The sequence below is a fragment of the Gobius niger genome (genome assembly GCF_951799975.1).
Source record: "Gobius niger genome assembly, chromosome: 10".
Lineage (NCBI taxonomy): Eukaryota > Metazoa > Chordata > Actinopteri > Gobiiformes > Gobiidae > Gobius > Gobius niger.
The window spans coordinates 19953856-19978489 of NC_136861.1; the positions used below are offsets into that span (position 1 = coordinate 19953856).

Here is a 24634-nt window from a genome sequence, read left to right on the forward strand (position 1 = left end):
ACTGACATATTTTTTAATGAATTCCATTTTTCTGGCTTTACAGGACAAAGATCAGTTAAGCAAAAAGGAGGGTGAAAAGTGGGGAGTTAAATAATGATGCCCTAATAACAAAAATGTAGAGGATTTATTCAAGACAGATAAACCAATACATACAGTTGATTGTAAACGATACAAATTAACATTTCAATTGAGCGTTAATCATAAAAGGCTGAAATGTAAATCAGTGAAGCTCATCAAAGTACACGGCCATTTCTGTATGACAGATATAAATTGTGTACTGCAAATGCCATTTAGAATGACAAGTCTAGTATTTTTATAATACTAATAAGTCACATTTAAAATTGATCTGACGTCCATGCTGTGTTGCAATGAAAACTCGTTAAAATTTTGCGTTGGCACCTCTTCACGGTTCACATGCACTCATAGCTCGTCCCGGGCCGTGCTGTCCAAAGATGACTGTAGCACGTCTGAGTTTTGAGCCTCTGTGCTGATCTCCTCCTGTTCCCCTGTCTTTCCTGCGCGGGCCCTGTCCCAGTCTGTCCGAACTTTCTCATTGTCCCAAACGGTGGAGGTTTCGGTGTCGCTGACGTAGCCATCCTCGCCGGTGTAGTGCGTTGGATACACCAAAAGAGGCTCTGCAGAAAAAGCCTGAAGATCTCTGGTCTCGAACTGCTCCATGTAATCAGACCTGCGTGCCACAAATCAAAATGAACGTACATAAACACATCAGTGAAGCTGGCATAAAAATGAGTTAGTTGCACTTACACGGGATGTTTATTAAACATGATAGGTAGAAACTCATCGACAGGCAACATTTTTGAAAGTGGATCTGCTTTTAGAAGTTTCCTAGCTCCTTGTAAAGACATCATGTAGCCCAGCGTCCAATAGGAGTAGTCCGCCTCCACAAGGTTATGTATATTAGGCACCGCTTTCTCCCTGTGATCGATTTGCATCCGCTTCCGGCCAATGTAACTACAAGATGGACAAAACGGAGGATTGTGAAACATTAAAATATTTACAATTAAAAAACATTAAAAGGTTGATTGTATCTCCATCCTTTACTGCATTATGTTGTCACTTGATTTGTTTAAGCCCTTTGTCATGCAGAGGTTTTACATTGTAGCAAAGGTTTTCAAAGTCATCAATTGATTTGGACTAGGTTGTCTTCGCTTATTCTCAGAGGCTTCTTTACCCTCACTTGTTCATTTTTGTCACCGTACTCCACATGTAATACTGAAACCAATGTTGAGTGGATTTGACTTGGAGTGGCTTCACATTTTTATTGCAATGAGATGGAATGATCATTGAAAAACGCAGAGAAGAGAATGCATGTGCCTGTCTGTTTTTGCAAATAAACTCTTCAGTCTATGAGTTCAAACAGCATAAGCTTACATGAGGTCCCAGTCCAGGCCTTCTTTCTCCACTTCACTCATTAGGTTCATGAGTCGCCTTTTAAAGAACACCTCAAAACGCAGGTCATCCTCGATCACCAAAGACGTCTCAAGACCCCGCTCCACAATCTACACAAGTCACACACATCTGTTTTATAAACCGTGGTTACACTCCGAACTGGTGAATGCATCAAGCCCACAGACCTCCTTCCAGATGTTGTAGTGAGAGAGGAAGCACCCGAGCTCTCCCTTTGTCAGCGGGCGCCCATGATAGGGGTCATTGTACCCAGGCATCATGTGGATCCCCAGTGCATGGATTTCACTGGTATTCATTGCCCTAAAAACATATTGGGACATTGTTATAAAACAGCTAATGTTTTTAGAGTTACAGTATATTCCTGGCTTTTCACCGAAGCAAGAATTAGACGTATAATCCCCTGCTTTAAAATATGTGCATGTTTTTTTATCCCTTGTTCAGTAAACCCATCACCAGCCACCAGTCAGGCAATAAATAATTCACAAATTGATTTGAAAACCAAATGTTCATCTTCAAGACATGTCTTTGTTTATTTGGGACCAGGACACATAAAGGTACCCTGGCTTGTAATACTAGTGGCCTTAAAAGTTTAAACACTTACTTTCCATCAACGGCTGCAATGACTTTACAGTCAATCTCTTGAAGCTGCAATGTCCTCAGCATGCGATCTCTGCGATCTGTACGCCTCTTTAAGTTTATCATAAAAACCTACATGGAAGGAATATAGAAGTCAGTATTATTACAATACTTTTCATTGCGAGCTGCAGCACTAAGTACAGATGGAGAAAAAAAAAAAAAAAAAGTGCCATTTTGCAAATTCCATCTTCCCACTTCCCTATACTCACCTCGTCAAAGCCCATTTTATCTCGTCCTTTAGCGGGAGCTGGTAAGTACTTGGACAGCATCACAGGAGGGTTTCGCACTGAGTGAGAGGGAAGATGGATGCAGAAATGGTCTAAATGCACTGAATGACTACGCATAACGTTATCACAGGAAAAAGCAGCAGAAAGAAGATGCACCAATCCTATAATGACCATTGCTATGATGACAAGTTCATGTGTGGATATGCTTTGTTAACAGTGTGTAAATACAACACTGAAAGGAGAAGACCAGTCATTTGTTCAAGTTTGACAAGAGCAAGGGGGTGGTCACAGTGTGCAGAGGTCAGCAGATTTGAAGAATATGACACGTGATGCCCCAGGGTAGCAAAGTCAGGCTAATGTTCATTGCACCAAGCTAGTGATTAACTACATGGTCAAAACGTTACTCCCACATGGTCTACAAAAGCTAGACAGAGATAGAAACAGAATCTTTTATCTGAAATCCTTACCATTTATTTCCAAAACAGTGTGCAGGAAACTGTCGGCTTCATCTTGCAAACTATTGTGGGATCTCAAAGGCACCGGGAAGAAACCATACGTTTCTTTGTTACAGACAAACATCTGAACATCTAAAGGAGGAAAGTAGATCATTTTGAGTAGATTTCACAATTCGCTGATGTAATGTCTTTAGTTGTGAAGTTGCATGGTAGAGAGAGCACACCTGCCATCCGAGCAGAATAGGCAAACACAATTATGTCGTCGAAGGCCCAGCTGTACTCTGGGTGTGGTGGATGAAACACCAGCTGTCTGGATGCTTCTTTCCTCAAGTCTATTAAAAAGGTGGAGTGAACCATTGGCACTGCAAAACAGCCCTTTCGCACCTGCTTCCTCATGGGCAGGTAGGCCGGGGTACGTTTATAATAACCCTGAAAATCCAGTTGATTAACAATCGAGTTTACTATGAATTCACACCAATTCAAGGGCACATGCTGTGATTTTACCTGCGAGGTCATTCCGCACCAGAAGTTTGAGTAGGCCGCACGGGACTCGAGCATTGGAGCCACAATAGTCTTGTTCTCCTTCATGAGCTTCCACAGGACATTGGGATTTGTGAGGAGGTTATCACAGTCCACCAACTTCAAAAATAAATTGTTTTTGTGAGCAGAAGTTTGTCAAGTAAATAAAAAGCGACTATTTTCTCTACATACTTGCTTAAGGTGTGCAATCATGTAAACCTTGAGATTAAAGCAGTACAAAGTAACTTGTTTATCTTAATAAATCCTTTTCGTAGTCCCTCTGGGGTAATACAAGTGTTAATGGGATGATTGGGGGGTCTTTCATATCTCCCTGGTGTCTCTGGCTAGAAAACCACAATTGCAACTTTCCCTGCACCGGGTCGGAGGCCCCAATACACACTATCACAAAGAAGAAGCTAACAGGCTAACGGGCAAAGCTAACTGCGAGTTAGTGCCACTTAAACAGTATTTACAACCAAGTATAATTGAATGTACAATATCCCTCTCTCCCTTTGTCTTTTCTGTCAGCGTAGTATTTACTCTCACGGACAATTAATTAGTAAAAAACCGCAACATGCTACGACACCTGCAGTGGCGCTTATGGCCTCTAGGGGCATGAGTTACTTAGTACTGCTTTAACAACCTTCTATGTGTAAACAACTGAAGAATTTTATGCTAAATTCTCAAAGGTCAGTGAAGAGATTTTTCTTTTATTTGCCAAACTGTATCGACTACACTGTCTTTCGAGTACAATAAGTACTTTTGACTTACTAAAAAGTAGTCGGCCCACATCTCCCGCGCCGACTCCAGTGCCACCTGTCTGAGCTTCATTACATGTTCATACCGCTGGTCTGTCCACTGCTTTGGTCCATCGTCTTCATCTTCATAAAATCTACAGAGACAACATGGATTTTGCATTGAAATTATTGACTTTATACCCCAAGGTTTGTGAAACGAAAGATATGATTAACTGTTACTAACTGGGGCTCTTCTTTGGGTCTCCATTCAACATAATGATACAGGTTTTGAACTTTGGTAAGCCATTCACGTAAAATTTCTGTCGTGTTGTCTTCATTGTGATCCGTCGCCACCCTGGAAAATATTACAGACATCGAATTTTATATTATCATTGTAAATTACATAGAAAGGACTGAGAAGGAAAGTCAGTGCTTCTTGTGAGTTCATGCGGAGTTAAAACCTGATATTGTGGCTTGGACAACAATAGCCCTGTGTGTGCACTTTCTACAAGCTCATTGTCTTTTTCTCTGGGAACTGGAACAAAGTGTTAATGAAACTCCAGTAGAAGAAAAGACCTGTACAGCTACAGCACGTGACTTGACTCTTCAGCACGATCATAAATTATATATAATATGAGCCAACACTGAAACAGCACTGTCTGCACTCAGCACCGTATACTCCAGCCAAGTGAAAGTGTAGTGAAAGATTTTGCATGCCTTTGCGAGAAAACAGCGCCTTCTTGCTAAAACATCCCTGTCCTCTCTCTCCATCTTGTCTGCAGAAATCCACATCCCCTTCTTGTTGATCTCAAATAAATATTAGCATAGAACTTACTTTGGCTTGCTCTGTGCGGGTGTGTATATTTATAGCAACTTAATGAGCATATGCCTCTTCTGCAAGGCCTTCAAAGCTGAAAAAGATGCTTAATTGTGACTGTATAAGATTTAAGTGACAGTTTGTTCATATTTGGATCCAGCGTTTGGTTTACAGGAAAAGCTGCACAGAAACCTCATGTGTACTGTTTATAACATTGCACTGGTGTTTGCATATTCCCAATGGCTGAAACCACAGTAAACACAGGCTTAGAATGGGATTGAATGTAGAACACATTTTTTTCTAGCTCCTAATAAACTACTAGGCCTACCTAACAAATACTATATTCCTCTGTAAAGTGCATTCATTCACAGGGATGTAGAAGATAATGTTAGTGTGGGTTCCCTGGTGGTTGTTGAAGAGGGAATGGGATGGCACTGGGATTTCATGACCTGTTCAGACATGATCCCATTTGTTAATGTTTCCAAGTTGCTGTCACAGACCCTCGTGGGCTCGTCTCCTCCCCTCCTCCACGTATACAGATGAAGACACTACACCTCTGTCTGCTTACTACCCCTTTTCGGACTCAGAAAGTTGCACTCTCTGGCTACACTTTGGACACGCTGTGCGCAACAAACATTATCATCAAGATTTCTTCCCCAGTACAAGAATAGCTTTAAATACATCTTCCACTTACTCACCACATTGCCATTCTGTCTTTGGGATAGTTAAGGCGCTCAATGGTGCCAAGGAAATAGGGCAGTGAGTGCTCGGAGTTCCTGCAGATGAGGGCGACCAGGACCCGGGGAGCCAGCAGCCGAGACTCGGGGCTCCATCGCTCCTCGGAGAAGTATCCACGGGCAGGAGCGCAGCATGACAGGGTCAGGGGGAGCAGCCAGGCGAGACCGTGCATGGCAAAGGAATATAACAAAACAAACCCCTGAAACCGTGAATAAACAAGACAAGCTAGGGCGAAAACGGACCCGCTTCGCAAAACGCGGTCATCACAGCGCATAAAAGCTTTGCCGCACCTCCTTAAAAAGTGACAACAGTGCGCAATGGAGCCTTAAAGGGGCGGGCTGCGGTTAAAGGGGATGGGGCCCCTGGCTTGATTTTTTGATTGATGGGATTTTTTTTAACTTCAGTGATGGAATATGGGCACGTTTTGTTCTTTTAACCACCACATGAACCGACCACATTTTCTCACTTTTTAGGCTTTACCCAAATCTAAAAGCTTCTTGAAAAAAAAAAGCGTCAAAAATGTGACAAAAAGTAATTAAACGTAACAAAAAAGTGACAAAACACAATCAAAAAGTGACAAAAAAAACAGCAATAAAGTAACAAAAAACAAATAAAGACCAACGAAAGAGCAACAAAAATGTGACAAAAATGCAACGGCAACAACACAAGGATAAAGATCAGTTTATATCAATTTTATAGCTTTCAAATAGGGGTGGTAACCTCTGGGAACTACATCATGATTTAAAAAAAAAATGCTACTTTTAAACTTTATTTTACCATACTACATATGGTAAAATATGTACTACATATTATTCATCATCTACAATGCTTTTCATGTGCTTTGTAGACCTTTTCTATAATGATCCCTGATTTACACACTAAAAATGGGTCTATAGATCGGTCATTACATTTAAATAAACAAGAAACTACAGTACTATTGCTAAAGGATATAATCAACCCCAAATCAATCTTATTTATAAATATCCATCCATCCATCCATCCATTTTCTTCCGCTTTATCCGGGGCCGGGTCGCGGGGGCAGCAGTCTCAGCAGAGATGCCCAAACTTCCCGATCCACACACACCTCCTCCAGCTGTTCTGGGGGGACCCCGAGGCGACACCAGGCCAGCTCGGAGACATAGTCCCACCAGCGTGTCCTGGGCCTTCCACGAGGCCTTGTCCCACTAGGACATGCCTGGAACACCTCCCGCGGGAGGCGACCAGGAGGCATCCGGAACAGATGCCCTAGCCACCTCAGCTGGCTCCTTTCGACGTGAAGGAGCAGCGACCCTACTCCGAGCTCCTCCCGGGTAACTGAGGTCCTCACCCGATCTCGGAGGGTGCGCCCAGCCACCCTGCGAAGGAAACTCATTTCGGCCGCTTGTATTCGCGATCTTGTCCTTTCGGTCATTACCCAAATCTCATGACCATAGGTGAGGGTGGGAACGTAGATCGATCGGTAAATCGAGAGCTTTGCCCCCCGACTCAGCTTCCTCTTCACCACGACAGACCGATACAGCGACCGCATCACTGCTGATGCCGCACCGATCCGTCTATCGATCTCACGCTCCATCCATTTATAAATATAAAAACTATTATTAAAATGTATTTGTGTGACAGTGTTTGGTTCAAGTGCTTAAAACTGCATTGTTTCCGCCTGCTGTCCTGAATTCTTGATTATTATTGGGCTCTTGACTGTGAAAACAGTGGAGCACTGCTGCCTCATTATTATGCATGATGTGTCGCTCATTAATGTGAATGACGTCTTCAAAAGTATCGATATCGTCCCGCAAAATATCGCGATATATCAGATAATCAATATAATGTCACACTCTTACTTTCAAATGAGGTGTTACCCTGGCCTATAGGCTATAAGCTCCAGTCGAGAAGCTTTTAGATTTGAGTAAATCTAAACTGGAGAAAATGTGCTCAGTTAAGGCATGTAGTAAGAGATTAATAGAATTAATGGTGCTCATAGCTTACACACATTAACATTAACAACATTTTACTTCTTTTTTATGTATTTACAACTCTATGGTACACATTAAAGTTACTGAAGAACAGAAGTGATAGAATAGCCAAAAATATTTAGTTAAGTAATAGTACTTTTTTTACACACATTAAAGATAGAAAGTGAAATGTAGCGAAATGAAAACAATATTTGTCCTCTTTTAGTGTATTGTAAGCCTATACATTTGTGGGAAGAACACTGTGCATCTAATTATATAGCATTTGTATCAATGTCATTTAGTTGTTGGTGAGCATTTCTGTGAAAATAACCCCAAAAAATGACCCTGCAAATGTGCCTTTAAACTCGTCTCTGTGAAGAATTGGGAGGCAACAAATATGTTAAGAAAGTTAAGAATGAGCTTGGACCGCAACTAACATTTTAAATTAGTGGCTTCCTCTTACTGTTTGTATTCAAATAATCAGGTATAGGGCCTGAAATGAGGTGTATTTGCCGAAAATACTGCTTTTACTTTTTCAACACAGTGGGTGTTTAAAAAGAAGTGCAAGAGCAGAGCACGTTTTAATTGTGGTCACAAAGCTCCCACTTGCGTCAGTTTAACAACCACTTGCACCATGACTGTAAGCCTGCACTGCTAATACTGACATTTTTTATTATAGTATGTTTATTTGATTGTTTATTGTTTTTGCCCCTTACATATTTAGTCACTGTATATAAGACACCTCAATTTACTATTTAATTGTTTGCACATTTCCTGTCCATTCTGCACAACCTGAGTGTTTTTTCTTGAGAGCTGAATGTAACAAGTGAATTTCTCCATTGTGAGATCAATAAAGGCTTGGCTATGTAAACCTTGAGATTGACGCAAGAAAATGTATTTGAATAACTGCCCACTTCTAAAGTATCTGAAAATAACCAAAAGCAATACAGTTTCAGATAATACCAAAAATGTTATATTTCAAGACATTTTAATAATTTTATTTGTGATTATTTTCTCTATGAACAACATTTTAACATTGTAGGAATGTCTATGTCTTAGGTTTTTCTGTTCCCCAGGCTAGAGTCAGGGATTGACTGCTTAGAGGCGCTATAGTTTGGCCCCTGAACCAGGTCTTTCCACTGGTATAGTTAAAGAGGCAGCAGCGGGGTCATCAACAAGCCAGAACAGTTCACCGTTCCGTGGGACGACGCGAGCAGCAGGCAGCGCTGGACCGTCTCTGCCCTCTAGCACTTCCTGCAAGAACATGGAAAGGTTTCAGCCAGAATCGTGTCAGCAAACACCTCCTGTGGCTGTGAGAAAATATCACAGCAGGCAAAATTTACTGTTCAAAGTGTTACCTTTAAAATGGGTGCTTTGCTTCCCCCTGTGGACACAAAAGCCACACATCGCGCCGCGTTCACAGTCGGAAAGGTCATAGTTACTCGCTGTGGTGGTGGTTTGGGAGAGTCGCTGATGGGGGCCACGGTCTTTTCTGTTTCCTAAATTAGGACACAGCCAAACATCATCTGTCACATTTAATGAGAAGAGTCACCGAAAGTGAGAACCGCAAACAAAAACTGCACTGTAACTGCAAACCATGAGAATTACCATGACATGTAACAAGCCTCGGCAGTCACTGACCACAGGATTCAACATGCGCTGGATCTATAAAAACCTATTCATACAAGGAGGGAGTGTCTGGCAGTGTACGGAAAATATACATTTGTGAAATAGGGGACAGAAGACCACATCAAAGGTAAAGCCCGAACCCCCACTTGGCGCTGATTAGTAGGTCAGACCTATAGCTGAACAACATGCTTCATTTTCCTTGACTAAAATCACCATGTTTCTATATTTCATCCCCCAAAATGTACAGATCTGTTCGCAAATTTGAGAGGCTCTGTCATTAAACATGTGTGATGTGTTTGCGGACCAGAACACGGGCCCTAAACAAGAACCAACAAATCCAGTGGGACAATATGCAGCAAAGAAAGGTTAAAAAGCTGAAGTTAAATCACTTCACTTCTAGGGTTTCCAAGTCTACAAAACAATTCACTGAGAAAATGCAAAACACACACATCTAAATGTCTTAAATACATAATAATAATAATAATAATAATAATACATTTTATTTGTATAGCGCTTTTCAAGACACTCAAAGACGCTTTACAGAAAACAAGAATAAAATCACACATAAAATGGAATGTGTGATGTGATACTTGTATTAGTTAGGCAGCCCACCTGCTTTGACTGGGGGTAATTTACAGTATCGTCAACAAAGTAATGCTGAACTGAAGTGTGAAACAAAACTCTTGAAACAGATAAAATATGTGTTTGATAGTAAATAAATACCTCTAAAAGTGGGTGATCTGGGAAGAGGGAGCATGTGTGTCCATCGGGTCCCATGCCAAGCAGTAACAAGTCAAAAACTGGGAAGGGCTCTCCTGGAAAGGCCTGAAGAATGCAATATCACAAACTGTATTAAAGTGTGAAATGCAGAACTTTATTACAATGAAGTGCAGGCTACAGATAACCTTACATTTTTCAGTTTATTGCAGTAATCCTCAGCACATTCGCCAACAGGTAAAGATGGGTCTATAGCCAGGACACCACTGTCTGGGATATTGACCTTAGAAAATAACTGATTCTGAAACAACAACAAAAACATATCAAATGTGAAGCGCTTTGGGTGACTTCCATTAAAAAAAGAGCTTTAATTGTTAACTCCTTTGCATTTCAACACTCTCCAGAACTGGCTTACCTTATACAACCCATAGGTGCTCTCTGAGTCATCAAAGGGGACCAGCCTTTCATCGCAAAACGCAAAAAGCCACTTGCTGCAGTCTACTTGAGGCAGGCCGAGAAGCTCTTTGCTCAGCATGGACACCAAACTCCCTCCAGACAGACCCAGAGTGAACCTGCCACGAGAGGAGATGGCTTTTTCGGCCCGGGACGTCACCAGGAGGGCCAACGCGGGGCCGAGCTCTGCTGAGGACGGGAACGCCACCACCCTTCTACCTGCCATTGTGACTGTGATCTGGAGGATGGAGGTTAGAGGTTAGAGTGAAGATTGAGAAATAAGGAAGTCTGTTACAACAGGTTTCTACACAGTCTTTATGCAAGTCAAATGCCTGAATCCAAAACAATAGTTAAAATAGTACATTTTTAATATGTTCATCTGATCATAAAATTCAAAACAAACACGCGTTGCTTGACAAACACGATGAATCTACTTTATGACACACTAAGACCACCTTTACTCGTGGCTATTATGCAAATGACACCATGTTGGTATGTGGATATTTGGACAGAAAAGTACCTGAATAACTCAAACGTGGGTTTAGAGTTTCAGACTTGGACCCAATGGGATTATTTTATTTGTCGGCTAACTTAATCCAATTCCCCACTTCCTGAAAGAAGCTTGGTCCAACCAATCACAAATAGCGTTTGTCAAGGTGCATGATGGTTGGTAAAAAATATTTAATTTGAGGGTCAATAAGTGCCGTTAAACGAGACTATTAAATGTCTATAGAAAGCAAGTGTTAAAAACTAATGTAATATTTTGGACAATATGGTTTCAAGATTGTCCAAACTCGCGCAGCGCGCTATGCCTCCTCCTGGCCGACATGTGGAAGTCGCGGGTTAAAAATACAGAGACTCATGTCACATGAACTCGCAGTTGCCTCTGCATATATTTTGTATTTTGCTGCTAAAGCCTAGCCTTATTGAGTTTATTAAGATTGGTAGTGTTTCAGTTGTCCTACAACGCAAGCCATGTCGACAGTCTTCTCTTTCCAGAATCAGCTGTCCTCAATCATGGACGCGTTATCCAAGACCGCAGTGTTGGAAATAAGCAAACTGGTGGAGATCGAGTCCAAGATGCTTAAAATAGAAATAAACCGAGGACGGAATGAAATCGCTTCACTCACAGAGAAACTTCAGCTGATGGAGAAACTACTTTACATGGCGCAGGGGAACAGACAGGAGCCCATTTCAGCGATAAGGGACGTTTCAGACAGAGGTCTGGTGATACAGCCTGACAAGAAACGATCAACCATTAACAGGTGGGCTAACCTTTTCATGCATGTGCTACGATAATTATAATATAACTACTTTTGTATAGTTCACATCATCCTGGGGAGAGTCCAAGAGAGACCATCACCTCCTCCACAGACACCAATCTGCAATCAAAGAAAGAGCACGCTCAATCTGCAAGTGATCTTTTTTCACTATACTTCTTAATTGTACTTAATAGAGACTCTGATATTGTATTGCTTTGCTTTAGATTCCTCTCCCAGTGAAGGAGCAGCCTGAATTGATTGTCATCAAGGAGGAGCCATATGATGTGGAGTGTGGAATCTCTGATGATAATAATGGAAGTGAAAACCGTGAGTTCTGGTTTGCATTAGCTCCCAGTCGTTTCTCAGGGAAACCGTATAGAGAAGAAGCTTCGTGGATGAGAGGCGTAATATGCTCAATTCACAATTGAACCTAATTCAGATGAACACTCTTTGAAAACTTGTGAGTAGTTCTTTGTCTGCAGGATACTAGACAGAGTATGGAGTGAATTAATAATGCAAATGAAATTGTAAAGCGACTTTGAGCATCTACACATATGAATAGGATGATTATTATATATGTCAAATTGATTCGAATTATAATCATGTTTCTGCTCTGTTTAGCAAATCCAGTGGTTCCAGACGTACAGGGGAGTTCAGATGTAGCTCAGTGCTCCAGCCAGGACAGACCCGTCGCAGATCGCCAGCCGCCTCGCTTCACTGACAGCTTTATTAACGTGAACAATCAGTCACCTCATGTTGGAAATGAAATTGTGTGGAATTTACAACTTTCCTCTACCCGCACCAACCTGGAAAATGAAAGAACATTGGGCCAGAATGCAGTTCCTTCCAGCAATAATATGTTAAAGAATGTAAAGATCCACAATTTAAGAAACTCATCTACCAAAAAGTTCTGCTGTCTGCAGTGTGGCAAGAGCTTTAGATGTTTCAGCCAGCTCGAAATACACCAGAGGAGTCACACTGGAGAGAAGCCGTTCAGGTGCACACTGTGTGGAAAGAAATATGCTCAAAAGGGCCACCTGTACACCCACCAGCGCACTCACACAGGAGAGAAGCCCTACCGCTGTCCCATCTGTGGGAAAGGCTTCATTCAGAAGTGCACTCTGGACATGCACCAGCGCACGCACACAGGAGAAAAGCCTTTTGTTTGTGTCAAATGTGGAAAAGGTTTTACCAAAAATTGTAATCTGAAAAAACACCTCACAGTTCATTTGGATGCTTCTTTGCACATTTATGACTCCACACCAACATTCAGCGGCTCATTTATCAACAGGACTACTTAGAACCATCTGAGAACAGTATACCTTTTGAAATGTAATTTTGATGTGAATAATAAAGTTTATGTGTTTCCATCCTGTTGACCTATTACCTCTTGGCACCACCATATAAAACTTAAAAGGTAATTGTTGTATGTTGTGCTCGCAGTGGGTTAAAAACAAACATTTTCGTGACATCTTGAGTTGCCATATATGTCATTCATCATTTCAGCTTTATTTTTTTATGTTTACGTAGCCTATTTTGGCCACCAGATGGCAGTGCAGTATTTAAGTGCCGGTGATATCCCGAAAAAATATAATTGTATGACCTTTACTGTATAAACGCATAAACACATATACATGATTTTTAACTCTTACCATGTTTAAAGTGGAAGAGTGTATGTGTAGGTGAGATAAAAAAGAAAGAACCACAAAAAGTGAGAGGGAGAATGTGGTGTAATAAAAACAGACTTATTCTGAAAAGGCCAAACCGGAAGTGGATGAATTGACGTTTGTTGTGTTTGCAGCGAGTTGCTTGTTTTCTTCGCGTTTTGTTGTCAAGTAATGAAGAGTGAAAAGGACGAGTCCCCAAAATATTACTACTGTGCGTGTTTTACCACTGACAACATTTTTCTGGACGAGTACAAGCTCCATGTCCGTTTCGCGTCTGAGCAGCAGTTCAGGAAGGACTTCAGTCCTGTGAGTCTCAGTCTAGTCTCTCATGTTTTATTACTGGGGAAACAAATATTGTGTTAATGGATTGTTTAACTCATTTTGGCAGGTGCTTCAGAACCTCGGATGTGTGACTGAAGAGCAGTTTCAGGATGTCCTAACCAAGGTGTAGGATTTGAAATAACCTGCCCCATAACAAAAATAAACACTATTAACCTATTAAATATTGTAACAACCACTCAATATTTACAGCATCAATCAATTATTTCATGTGATGTGAATTGAGAATTATTTTAACAGCCCTGGAAAAATTGCTGCAAATATTGTGTTAAGCTATCCAAAGGTTGGCGGTTCTATCCCTCTACTCTGACCAGATATCTTTGTGTTCTTGGGGAAGACACTTCCTTGCCTATGCATGAATGTGGCGTGTGAGTGTGAGAAGAGAGAAATACATATTCAGAAATTGTAAATCAACTTCAAGTGGCTGGTTGATCTTAATTAGTCTAATGCATAAGAACAGTAGGAACAATAAAATATTGGGACCAGAGAATTGAAATGTTTTGGTCATTTCAGATTAATCATGAAGTGGACAGACGGAAGTGTTTAGGTCGAACATCTGTTGAACGAGCTGCTGCTATAAGAGACATTTACCAACCGCTACACCCTCATGTATACCACCTTCAGGTAATCACTCCTTCACGCCTTTTGAAGTTATATATTAATGTTGTTTTATTGTTGTGAATTTAATATTTCACAGGAAACTTTTCTTGCACCCACATTTAAGCACATTGTGGAGTACTGCAGTGGCCCTAATGCGAGTAAAGAGGGTCTTCTTCAACTTTTAGATGTGCCAGGTAAAAGCATTTTTTGATGATTCTGTTAAAAAGACAATCATATACCAAAATAGATTTTATTTGTGTGTGTGTGTGTATAATGTATTAGTAAATTAACATCTTGACATTGTGTTCTTATCGTAAACTCTAGTTAAAATTGTTTATTTCTCTCATTATCATTATTGTCAAAGCTCCAGAGGTGTATCGCTTCCCTGTATTTGAGAGATGGTTCTGTGAGGAGCTTCTTCAGGAGCTAGAGCACTTTGAGCAGTCTGCAGCCCCCAAAGGAAGACCCAACACCATGAACCACTATGGGGTAATTCATGTCTTTGTACAAGGCACTTTGCTCATTGGAAGCAAATCTAAACACGATTTCCTTCACACAGATCCTCTTGAATGAACTAAATTTTGACCAGGGTTTCATCACACCTTTTCGCGAGAGATATCTGCACCCAATCACAGCCCTCCTCTACCCAGACTGGGGTGGACACTGTCTGGACACCCAAAAGGCCTTTGTGGTGAAATATGACATGAATGAGGATCTGGACTTGAGTTATCATTATGACAATGCTGAAATCACGATCAATGTCTCTCTGGGTAAAGACTTCACAGAAGGCAACCTTTATTTTGGTGACATGAGACAGGTTTGTTTAATTGTGCATATCTATTACTGTTCTTTTTCATGTCTAATGCATTACTGCTGTCCTCTGCAGGTTCCTCTCAGTGAGTCAGAATGTACAGAGGTTCAGCACAAAGTGACTGAAGGCCTCCTGCACAGGGGCCAGCACATGCATGGAGCTTTGCCCATTGCCTCAGGGCAACGCTGGAACCTCATAATTTGGATGAGAGCTTCTCAAGTGCGCAACCAACTGTGTCCAATGTGCCAACGGAAGCCATCATTGCTAGAAGGAGAGGGATATGCTGATGGTTTCACCTGCCAGAATGACTCCCTTGTTAATGCTTCATGTTCTTTGGCATAAAACCCATCTAATTCATGCTGGTGAGCCCCTTTTCACTTGTTCATTTTTGTAAGAAGCGTTTTCACAGAACTCACAACTTTGGTGACATAAATCCCAGGAGCACTTAATGATGCAGATAATTGTAAATGAAAGTAATGAGTCTCTGTAATGTTGTGTTTACTCGATGTGATATTTTTGATCCATTGAGCGTGATGAAAGAATGTGTCGGCGACTTTCTAATAACTGATTTAATAAAATAAAATGAAAATAAAGAAATTGTTTCTGTTTTTGTTTCTCACTAACATCTGTAAGCTGTCGAGTGTCTACATGTTTATTCAGGCATAAATCAAGTCTTCTGAATGCATTTGGGCCAGTAAACATTAGTTGCGTGGCTGTTATAGACAACGTGGACACGTGGACAACACTGCCCCCTCTGGCCAAATGCGACACAGATTTCCCCACAATCCCTTTCGGCACGGTGAGTGGGCGCATATAATTTATTCAGCTTCGACGTCTATGTGGAGCCAATCTTGCTATAATTTGGGTCTCTTGCCTCGCCGTCGAGATGATGTGCAACAGCACAACTCGAAGTTTTCGTACGCAGTTAGCTGTTATCTGGGAAAAGCTAACAAAAGCGGCATTGGTGGAAATAAGCAACATTGCCGATGAATGTTCCGCCGTCCTTCACACCGAGATATCTCTGCACAAGACTGAAAATGAGGCGCTGAAGAAGAGGTGCTACTCTCTGGAGGTCCAGCTGAGAGCGGCCAGAGAGGCTCATACCTATCCCGTACATGGCAACAGTATCGGCCACCGGCATCTAGGTCAACGTGGGCAGATGTGCGGTCAGTGTCCTGTCAGCTCTCATTTGGACTATTATCATTAACTTAACTCTAGTCCTTAATTTAAGCACTGATGATGGGTCATCAATTAACTGAAAATTATGCAATACCTTTTAGATCAACAACAACACCAGTCTCCAGAGATTGAGGGAGTGTTTGGAAAGGACTGGTGCATGGACCTTTGGAGAGACGATAAAGCTTTACCTCAAGATAAAGGGATGGTTGACGCTGCTGCTATGACCAGCCTTCAGGCACAAGTAAGAAACTTGCTAATTATATACTGTCATTCTAGTGTTGGTAATTTTACTTTTGACTTATTCTTTTACACAGACTATAGACTTAATTGATAGAACCCCAGACCTCATATTTGTCAAAGAGGAGATCTACGATGATCACCCCATTGGACATCAAATGACACTTCCCGAAACTCAAGCTGGTAAGAAATGGGTAAACGTTTAGTTCAGTACCCTTCACTATTTCAACAACCTAACCTTGCTTTGTTTACCTTACAGGTGTTGGGATTTTTGAGAACAACATGCTTCACAGATCTGTTGAGCAGCAGCTCCAATCTGAGATAAATAACTTTCAGTTAATGACTGCTAGTCATAATCCAAGCCAGCAGTGCTCCCAGCAAACACTAACCACAGAGAACCTCATAGAGGAAGCTACAATTGACAGTCTAGTTACCACCTCTAATGTCCCTACAGTGTCTTCTTATGCACATAATGTAGACATGAATTCAGCCAAAGAAGTAACCTTTCCACATAAAGTCATGAAACCTAACAAACGCTTTGAGTGTTTGTTTTGTGGCAAAATATTTAACTACTTGAGCAGTTTAAAAGTTCATATAAGAAGACACTCAGGAGAAAAGCCTTATAACTGCACAGTTTGTGGGAAACGTTTTGCTCAGAAAACATACTTAAAGCTGCATCAGCGTGTGCATTCAGGAGAGAAGCCGTACTGCTGTCCTGACTGTGGCAAAAGTTTTTCCCAGAAAAGTTCTCTGAACATACATCTGCGCACACACACAGGGGAAAAGCCGTACAGCTGTGCGGATTGTGGGAAAAGTTATGCTTACAAGTATGGCCTAAATCACCACCAGTGTTTCAATCTACCTGATAAAGCTTATTAGGCTTCGCCATAATACCAGGTAAACTGAGGACTCATGCATACTGTACAGATACATTTATATTCATGCACGAGTGATGGTGTAGAGACATTTACAAATGTTTAAAAATTGATAAGATGGAAGGGTTTACTCCATGCTTTTTGTTTTGATGAAGACCAGGACAGACCAAATGACACTTGTGCTGTAATGACCTCATCAATGCCGTTCATATATGCCTTTAAGGCCAGTACTGTTTTTGTGTAAAAATATTTTTGGACAGACTCCATTTGCACAAATCTAGCATAAACTACCTCTCACAACATCTTACTACTCACATTGCCTGTACATCATACCTCATTCTTTAACAAAGCAGGAAGTAGCAGCGTAATAGTGACAAATGTTACGTTTATTTTTGACAGATATTCACTCATGTATAAGCAGATCGATAGCATGTGCAAGCAAGCCATGCATATATTTTTGTAAATGTGTTAAAATGGTTGTATTGTCTTCCTTTTTTCTATAATGCAAGTTCCCAAAAGATGCATTCAGTTCAAGTCTTTCACACTGTTTTGATGGCAGGATTGACTCTTTTCCTGCATGTTAATAAAAAAATATTGTACTCTCACATATACCATTTTACATGACAGGAGAAAAGAAACTTGTTATATAAAATGTTTTATTGGCTAATAAAACAAAGACATTTCATAATATTGTACAAACGACATGAACATTGAAAACCAAAACCAATAAAAACTCACAAATGAGCCTTTTGCTACATCTGTAGTTGGTTATTCATGACATACTGTTACAAACAAGACATTTACCATCAACTAATGGGAAGAAATTGACTTGGATTTTATCATTCACTCACTGACAGGTTCTTGATAAGCAATTTGTCATGGGAGCCTTCCTGGAGAGAATTTCTGTGAGACATTAGATGGTGATTGAGGTTTACTTTTTGTGTAAATGTTTTTCCACACCACATGCACTGAAAGGGCCTTTCACCGGTGTGGATGCGCAGGTGACATTTCAGATTCCCTTTCTGCGTGAACCCTTTGCCACATACCCTGCACCTGTAGGGCTTCTCCCCAGTGTGAACCACATAATGGATTCTCAGGGCTGAGGGGTTGGCGAATACTTTCCCACAAAGCTCACAGGACTTACTGACTTTGTGTGACGCCACTGGAGGAACGCATATGTGTGTGTCCAGCTGTCCGTCAGGGAACTCCTGCTTACAGATGTTGCAGAAATTGGACTTGTGCGACTTCATATGATGTGTGAGTGTGCCCTTGTGGAAGAATGATCTATTGCAAATATGACAAGTAAAACTGCCTTGATTTGAATCCATCGCTGTACAAACAATGTCAAAGTCATCAAAGGTATCGAGGGAATACTCGTCCAGATCATTAATATTGTCCGAGTTTGTTGAAAGACTTTGCTGAATGTTTTGGCTTGCTTCCTGTTGACTCACATCTACAAACTGTACATCATCATCGTCGTCATATTCCTCCTCCTCTTCATCATCGTCGTCAATAGGAATGGTATATGTGCTGAAGTCATCAACTGTGTCTTTAGATTCTTCGGAGTGCATGGGAGCGTCTTCCAAAATACTTGAACTATTTTCTTTATCAACTGTATGGTGAGCACTGGCCTCAGTAACGGCAGTATTCTCTGACAGCTGGTTTGTTTCTGCAGCCAAGTCTTCATCTTCATCTACAACTTAAACACAAACAAATTAAAATCTCTACTCCAGCCTCATATGTGAAATGTAAATTACAGAATATTCCCAAATTTTAAACTTGCCTTTTGCTTCAAGAGCATCTATTTGGGAGCTGGTGGATGCCTCTGCATAATCTTCCTTTTTAAACCGTCTTTCTTTATTTATTGAAGTACTCTAAAAACATGGACTACCGGTTAGATGTAATTATTCACAACAGTGTACAAATGTCTAAAAAATATTAAAATACATTGGATGCAGTACTACAGGGGTAGGCAAGTTTGCGTCGTGGAGGGACGATTTTCATCATTGCCAAAACACCCAAGGGCCGAACCTCAACATTGTAGCCCAAAGTAAAGAACTATTTTCTGCAAATGCCAATGTTTTACATCAGTGGTTTTGGGACCCACCATTACCCTCGGATGACAAGCCGAGGACCCAAATAAAGCTGTAATTTGTCATATATCGTGTAAAATATTGTATTTTCCACACAAGTTTTTGTTGAACAAGCAGTAGATTATCAAAACAACCCAATAACATTCATTTCAACGGACACAGTTAGTGTTTCCATGCAGTTTCAGATGGACAATATTGAATAAAAGTTCCCTATAGACTCGCGACCCACTGAAAAATGGTTCAATGACCCACTTTAGGGTCCCGACCCACCAGTAGAGAATCACTGTTTAACATTATATGACCAAGCGGGATGTTCTGACAGGACATTTTTAAAATACTGACACTATTTCTCGCATTTTTGAACTACATTTTTAGACTACAGGTCTTTGATCTTTTATTTGCATAATAATATTTCTCAATCTTGGGGGCCAGAGGTTCTGTGCTGGACGGCCGGATTTGGCCCCTGGGCCTGACGTTGCCTACCCCTGCAGTACTATAACAATTTTACCTGCAAATAACAAAACAAAGCATTGTTCCTTATATGATAAACAAATACTGATGCCAGTTAAATTTTATAAAGGCCTACATTACTTTCATTAAAAAATATATACAGTGTGGAAAAAAAGTATTTGGTCAGTTTCACATAGACATTCTATTGGATTTTGGCCAAATTCTTTTTTCCCCCACTGTCTATATTAATTTTAAAGGTCCATTATGCAACATTTTATGCTAAAACAAAAACGTGTAGATTAGTGTGTATTGGACTTTCCAGTGACCTAGTGTTGGTGGCCTCTCGGATGCTCCAGGATCTCTGGTAGGTTTTCTAGGGGGGAACATATGCGTTACCATGGTGACGGTTCAATAAGCAATGAAAACCTACCTGGAACCCTAAAGAAATTGGTCTTGGAGCGTCTTAGGGGCCACTGGGATGGAAAGTAAAGGCACCACACAACACATAGTTGCATAATGCACCTTTAACGATAGTTTAATAGTTTCAGTTTCACCTCATCAGATGCACCTGTGGAGACAGCCACTTTGCCCAGCGCAGACGGATCCCTGTCTTTCCACAGATCTTTACACCAGTCTTTGCCAAAAATCCTCTCTATGGTTGGTTGGCTATTATCTGCAAATAGTCATAGAAGAGAAACACAAAATAGGGCAAGAAAAAAATAGTAATGCAGATTATTATAGCGACAGCGGTGAAAGTACCATAACGGTCCTCTCCCTTCTTACTACTGCAGTCGGTCTGCACTCCCACAGTCCGATGACTTTGACACGACTTGGTTTTCACAATAGTCAATTCACATTGTAAGTTGTTCACTTTTTCTGACAAAGCAGAGTTGGCAAAAAGAAGTCGAGAGCACTCGAGTCTGAGCTCTGCAGTGTCTTCATCAACGAGTTTGCAGACCTGATTAAGTGCAGTTTTTGCCATTGTTTCCATAATGGAGGAAAGCTGGGCGTGAATCGAGAGACGAATCGCCATTTCAGAAGCAGAGTGCTCTATTTTCTGGGGCACATAAGAGAGGCAAACTGTCAAAAGTCAACGCCTGTCGTTGAAATAAAGACACTCGTGTGCTGTTCTGGTTGCTAACGAGGCTAATTTCAACAAATGCTACAAACAAACTGGGAACCAAATAAATGTAGCAAACGTGACGTATTTCCGGCGGAAGTAACCGGTCAGCTGCGCTGTATTACAGAAAGCTTCCTCTTTTTGCTAGTGCAAGCGGCGTGTTTTCTGCAATTGAAGCTTGTAAATGTAGTCGGTATTATCGCTGATCACTGAAGTGATAATTACTCCTGGCTTGGTTCGCTTTCAGCTTTTAACATGAATACGGAGAAGGACTTTTCGCCTCTCACGCCCAACATCGTCAGAGCTCTGAATGACAAACTGTACGAGAAAAGGAAAGTAGCCGCTTTGGAAATAGAAAAGCTCGTGCGTGAGTTTGTGGCTCAGAACAACTCTACTCAGATAAGACATGTGATACAAATTCTGGCCTCGGAGTTTGCGCTCTCCCAGCACCCTCACAGCCGTAAAGGGGGTCTCATTGGACTGGCAGCTTGCTCCATCGCCCTGGGTAAGGACTCTGGTCTGTATCTGAAGGAGCTAATCGAGCCTGTACTCACGTGCTTTAACGACTCTGACAGCCGCCTACGCTATTATGCATGTGAGGCTCTCTATAACATTGTGAAAGTTGCCCGAGGAGCCGTGCTTCCTCACTTCAACCTGCTTTTTGACGGGCTTAGTAAACTGGCAGCCGACCCAGATCCTAATGTGAAGAGTGGCTCAGAACTACTGGACAGACTGCTGAAAGATATAGTAACTGAGAGTAACAAATTTGACCTTGTGGCATTTGTTCCTCTGCTCAGAGAGAGAATCTACTCAAATAATCAATATGCCAGACAATTTATTATTTCTTGGATTCATGTCCTGGAGTGTGTGCCAGATATTCACCTTCTAGATTATCTTCCTGAAATCCTGGACGGGCTTTTTCAGATTTTGGGAGACAACAGCAAAGAGATTCGTCGGACATGTGAGGTGGTGCTGGGGGAATTTCTGAAGGAGATTAAAAAGACCCCCTCCAGTGTGAAGTTTGCAGAAATGGCCAACATCCTTGTAATCCACTGCCAGGTCGCAGATGAGAGCAAACTCACCAACGATCTCATTCAGCTGACCGCTATGACCTGGATGAGGGAGTTCATCCAGCTGGCAGGCCGGGTGATGCTGCCTTACTCTTCTGGCATTTTGACCGCAGTGCTGCCCTGCCTCTCCTATGATGACAGGAAGAAGAACACAAAAGAAGCAGCCAGTTCTTGCAACCACAGTCTGATGAAACTGGTGACTCCTGAAGATGACAACGATGAGGAAGAGGATGAGAAGAGTGAGAGCACAACTACACCGTCTCGAGAAGAGACCAAAGTGCAGTCCGATGGGAGCGACGTGTTAAATGCCTCACAAGACTCTGTGGGTTTCAGCAACATTAGCTTCTTCACCCCGGCGAGCAATGAGCGACCACAGGTGACCCTTAACCTTGATGGTATTGTTCAAGTGCTTGACCGGCACCTCCATGACTCCTCCACTGGCATGATGACCCGGATAGCCGTCCTGAAATGGCTTTACCACCTCTACATCAAGACGCCTCGCAAAATGTTTCGCCACACGGACAGCCTTTTCCCCATGCTTCTCAAAACTCTCTCCGATGAGTCGGATGAGGTGATTTTGAAAGATCTAGAGGTGCTAGCTGAGATAGCGTCATCTCCCGCGGGGCAAACCGATCTGGTGGGGTCATGTGACATTACCGACAAACTGGAGTTGAAGGTCCCTGATAAGTCCACCAACAAAGCTGTGGATTCGTCGCCCTCTACTCCAAGTATGAACTCCTATTTCTACAAGTTTATGATCAACTTGCTCAAACGCTTCAGCTTAGAGAGGAAACTTCTGGAAAACAGAGGGGCTTTCATCATCAGACAGCTTTGTTTGCTACTCAATGCGGAGAACATCTTTCACTCAATGGCAGACATTTTGCTGAAAGAAGAGGACCTCAAATTTGCCTCCACTATGGTCCAAACTCTGAATACTATCCTGCTCACGTCAGCTGAGCTCTTTCAGTTGAGAAACCAGCTCAAAGACTTGAGAACCCCGGAGAGCTACGCCTTATTCTGCTGCCTGTATCGATCCTGGTGCCACAACCCCGTCGCCACCGTTTCGCTTTGCTTCCTCACGCAAAACTACAAACACGCCTATGATCTCATCCAGAAGTTTGGCGATTTGGAAGTGACTGTAGATTTTCTGATGGAGGTTGATAAACTCGTGCAGCTCATAGAAAGCCCCATTTTCACTTACCTGCGGCTTCAGCTGTTGGACGTGGAGAACAATCCGTATCTAATCAAAGCCCTCTATGGTCTGCTGATGCTGCTGCCTCAGAGCCAGGCCTTCCAGCTCCTGTCCCATCGCTTGAGGTGTGTCCCAAACCCAGAGCTGATGCGGACAGTGGATGAGTCCAAGTACATGGATGCCAAACAGGTCTCATCAAAACGTGCCCCCCATGTTCAGATCGACTACAATGAGCTGCTGCAGCATTTTGATCGCGTCCAGAGCAAACACCTGGAGGTCAGACACCAGCGCTCGGGGCGGGCCCCAGAGCACTCAGACAGGAAGATTATTTAAAATGTTCTGTGTGTGTCAATGTGCATGAAAAAAGAAAAAAAAAAAAAAGAAAAGAAAAGCAGCACACATTGCCATTATGGGACGTAGCCTATATATATTATTATTAATTTCTTATAAAACCAAGTTATAATATTAACATTTAAATGTATCTAATTCATTGTGTGATAGTCTAATTGTTGTGTCAATTTAGTATCAGTAAAATGTGCTGAAATGTATTTAAAGGTCAGGGTGAAACCTGGATAAATCATTTTCCACAATTTTGCAGTATTTTGAGTGGACTGGCCACACACTGAAGTACTCTAGCATATTTCTATCTCTTGAAGTCTGTGATATCTGTTGTAATCGTGTGACCAATCACATGTTTCATATCGCCTTATTTGAAATCAAATGCTGTTTCACTTTAACTAAATGTTACATTTCAGTGTGTGCAGCTACATTCCATATTTACTTTTTCTGGCACTCGGTTCCTTCCTACACATTCTTTAATTAAAGTCACGTTTTTGGTGTAAAAACTGTACATTCTGTATGTTTGGGAGATTTGCACTGTTTTAATTTCTTTAAAAAAGTAATAAATAAATTGGATTATGTGATTTAAATCAAACTTTCGTGTCATTTTTTGAGGAGCTATAAAATGTTTTGTTGTTACACTATTATGCACGGATGCAAAGATGAGGCGAATGACAAAAGAGGTTGACTTAATTTGAATAGGGCTGCACAATCCATCGCAAAAATATATTGTATGGCTATATGTTACAATATTGGGTGATATCCACATGACACGATGCCACTATAGTCTTCCATCTGACTGAGATCGGCACATTTTTTATGAACTCAACCTAAAACCATAAATGCATTGAACTTATAAATGTGCAAAAGTTCAGTTTTAGTTCTTATTCAAAGGTATCAAAGAATGGAAAAAAAAATTGACAGTCGAAAACTTTCCTTAGACCTGAAGGATTTCTCTTGCAAGGAAAGTACTACTGGAAAACCAGTCGTGTTAGTGTAGATTACCATATGTAAATATGACATTTTGTGATGCTTTATCATAGTAATTTTCGCATGATTCTTTGTGGACTGATGGTTGCAATGGGTGAATAAATG

The 24634-nt window shown here is 41.4% G+C and overlaps 5 protein-coding genes across 6 annotated transcripts in view; 3 read left to right on the top strand and 2 right to left on the bottom strand.

Moving 5' to 3' along the window:
• Window positions 1-193: 193 nt before the first annotated feature.
• Window positions 194-5882, bottom strand: colgalt1a (collagen beta(1-O)galactosyltransferase 1a). The gene is made up of 12 exons (XM_079564945.1): window positions 5518-5882; window positions 4247-4357; window positions 4037-4157; window positions 3251-3385; window positions 2971-3175; window positions 2759-2878; window positions 2274-2350; window positions 2030-2136; window positions 1596-1728; window positions 1393-1520; window positions 766-972; window positions 194-688 (listed from the first exon to the last, which is right to left on the bottom strand). The coding sequence occupies exons 1-12, from the start codon at window positions 5829-5831 to the stop codon at window positions 421-423; spliced, it is 1926 nt and encodes a 641-aa protein (XP_079421071.1). The 5' UTR covers window positions 5832-5882; the 3' UTR covers window positions 194-420.
• A 2724-nt stretch (window positions 5883-8606) lies between these two features.
• pgls (6-phosphogluconolactonase) lies at window positions 8607-10927 on the bottom strand. Its single transcript, XM_079564687.1, has 6 exons — window positions 10826-10927; window positions 10268-10543; window positions 10046-10153; window positions 9859-9960; window positions 8865-9005; window positions 8607-8760 (listed from the first exon to the last, which is right to left on the bottom strand). Exons 2-6 carry the CDS (start codon window positions 10529-10531, stop codon window positions 8614-8616), a joined length of 762 nt encoding a protein of 253 aa, XP_079420813.1. The 5' UTR covers window positions 10532-10543; window positions 10826-10927; the 3' UTR covers window positions 8607-8613.
• A 189-nt stretch (window positions 10928-11116) lies between these two features.
• Window positions 11117-24634, top strand: part of LOC306969213 (uncharacterized protein) — a 273218-nt gene continuing 259700 nt past the window's right edge. Inside the window, exons 1-4 of the mRNA XM_079564812.1 lie at window positions 11117-11570; window positions 11630-11721; window positions 11805-11894; window positions 12189-12883. Of these exons, the coding sequence (XP_079420938.1) occupies window positions 11281-11570; window positions 11630-11721; window positions 11805-11894; window positions 12189-12868 (1152 nt within the window). The 5' untranslated portion in view covers window positions 11117-11280 and the 3' untranslated portion in view covers window positions 12869-12883. The remainder of the gene's footprint in view (window positions 11571-11629; window positions 11722-11804; window positions 11895-12188; window positions 12884-24634) is intronic.
• ogfod2 (2-oxoglutarate and iron-dependent oxygenase domain containing 2) lies at window positions 13347-15326 on the top strand (the record flags this gene model as incomplete). Of its 2 annotated transcripts, none has more annotated exons than XM_079564286.1 (7): window positions 13347-13540; window positions 13623-13679; window positions 14087-14197; window positions 14271-14367; window positions 14538-14662; window positions 14733-14990; window positions 15060-15326. In XM_079564286.1, exons 1-7 carry the CDS (start codon window positions 13406-13408, stop codon window positions 15324-15326), a joined length of 1050 nt encoding a protein of 349 aa, XP_079420412.1. In that variant the 5' UTR covers window positions 13347-13405. The 2 variants fall into 2 exon arrangements, with proteins under 2 accessions (XP_079420412.1, XP_079420413.1); XM_079564287.1 differs by having other exon boundaries at window positions 14298-14367.
• vac14 (vac14 homolog) lies at window positions 20379-24072 on the top strand. Its single transcript, XM_079564277.1, has one exon. It carries the CDS (start codon window positions 21194-21196, stop codon window positions 23531-23533), a length of 2340 nt encoding a protein of 779 aa, XP_079420403.1. The 5' UTR covers window positions 20379-21193; the 3' UTR covers window positions 23534-24072.

Bases quoted from the DNA above. Each gene is read 5' to 3' on its own strand.
- pgls (XM_079564687.1), bottom strand. From the start codon at position 10,531: ATGGCAGGTAGAAGGGTGGTGGCGTTCCCGTCCTCAGCAGAGCTCGGC. The intron at 10,154-10,267 runs GTAAGCCAGTTC...TTGTTGTTTCAG, and splicing joins GCACCTATGGGTTGTATAAG to AATCAGTTATTTTCTAAGGT. The intron at 9,006-9,858 runs GTATTTATTTAC...GTCCTAATTTAG, and splicing joins CAGATCACCCACTTTTAGAG to GAAACAGAAAAGACCGTGGC.
- colgalt1a (XM_079564945.1), bottom strand. From the start codon at position 5,831: ATGCGCTGTGATGACCGCGTTTTGCGAAGCGGGTCCGTTTTCGCCCTA. The intron at 4,358-5,517 runs GTGAGTAAGTGG...AATATTTTCCAG, and splicing joins AAAGACAGAATGGCAATGTG to GGTGGCGACGGATCACAATG. The intron at 2,351-2,758 runs GTAAGGATTTCA...CCTCTCACTCAG, and splicing joins CACTGTTTTGGAAATAAATG to TGCGAAACCCTCCTGTGATG.
- vac14 (XM_079564277.1), top strand. From the start codon at position 21,194: ATGAATACGGAGAAGGACTTTTCGCCTCTCACGCCCAACATCGTCAGA.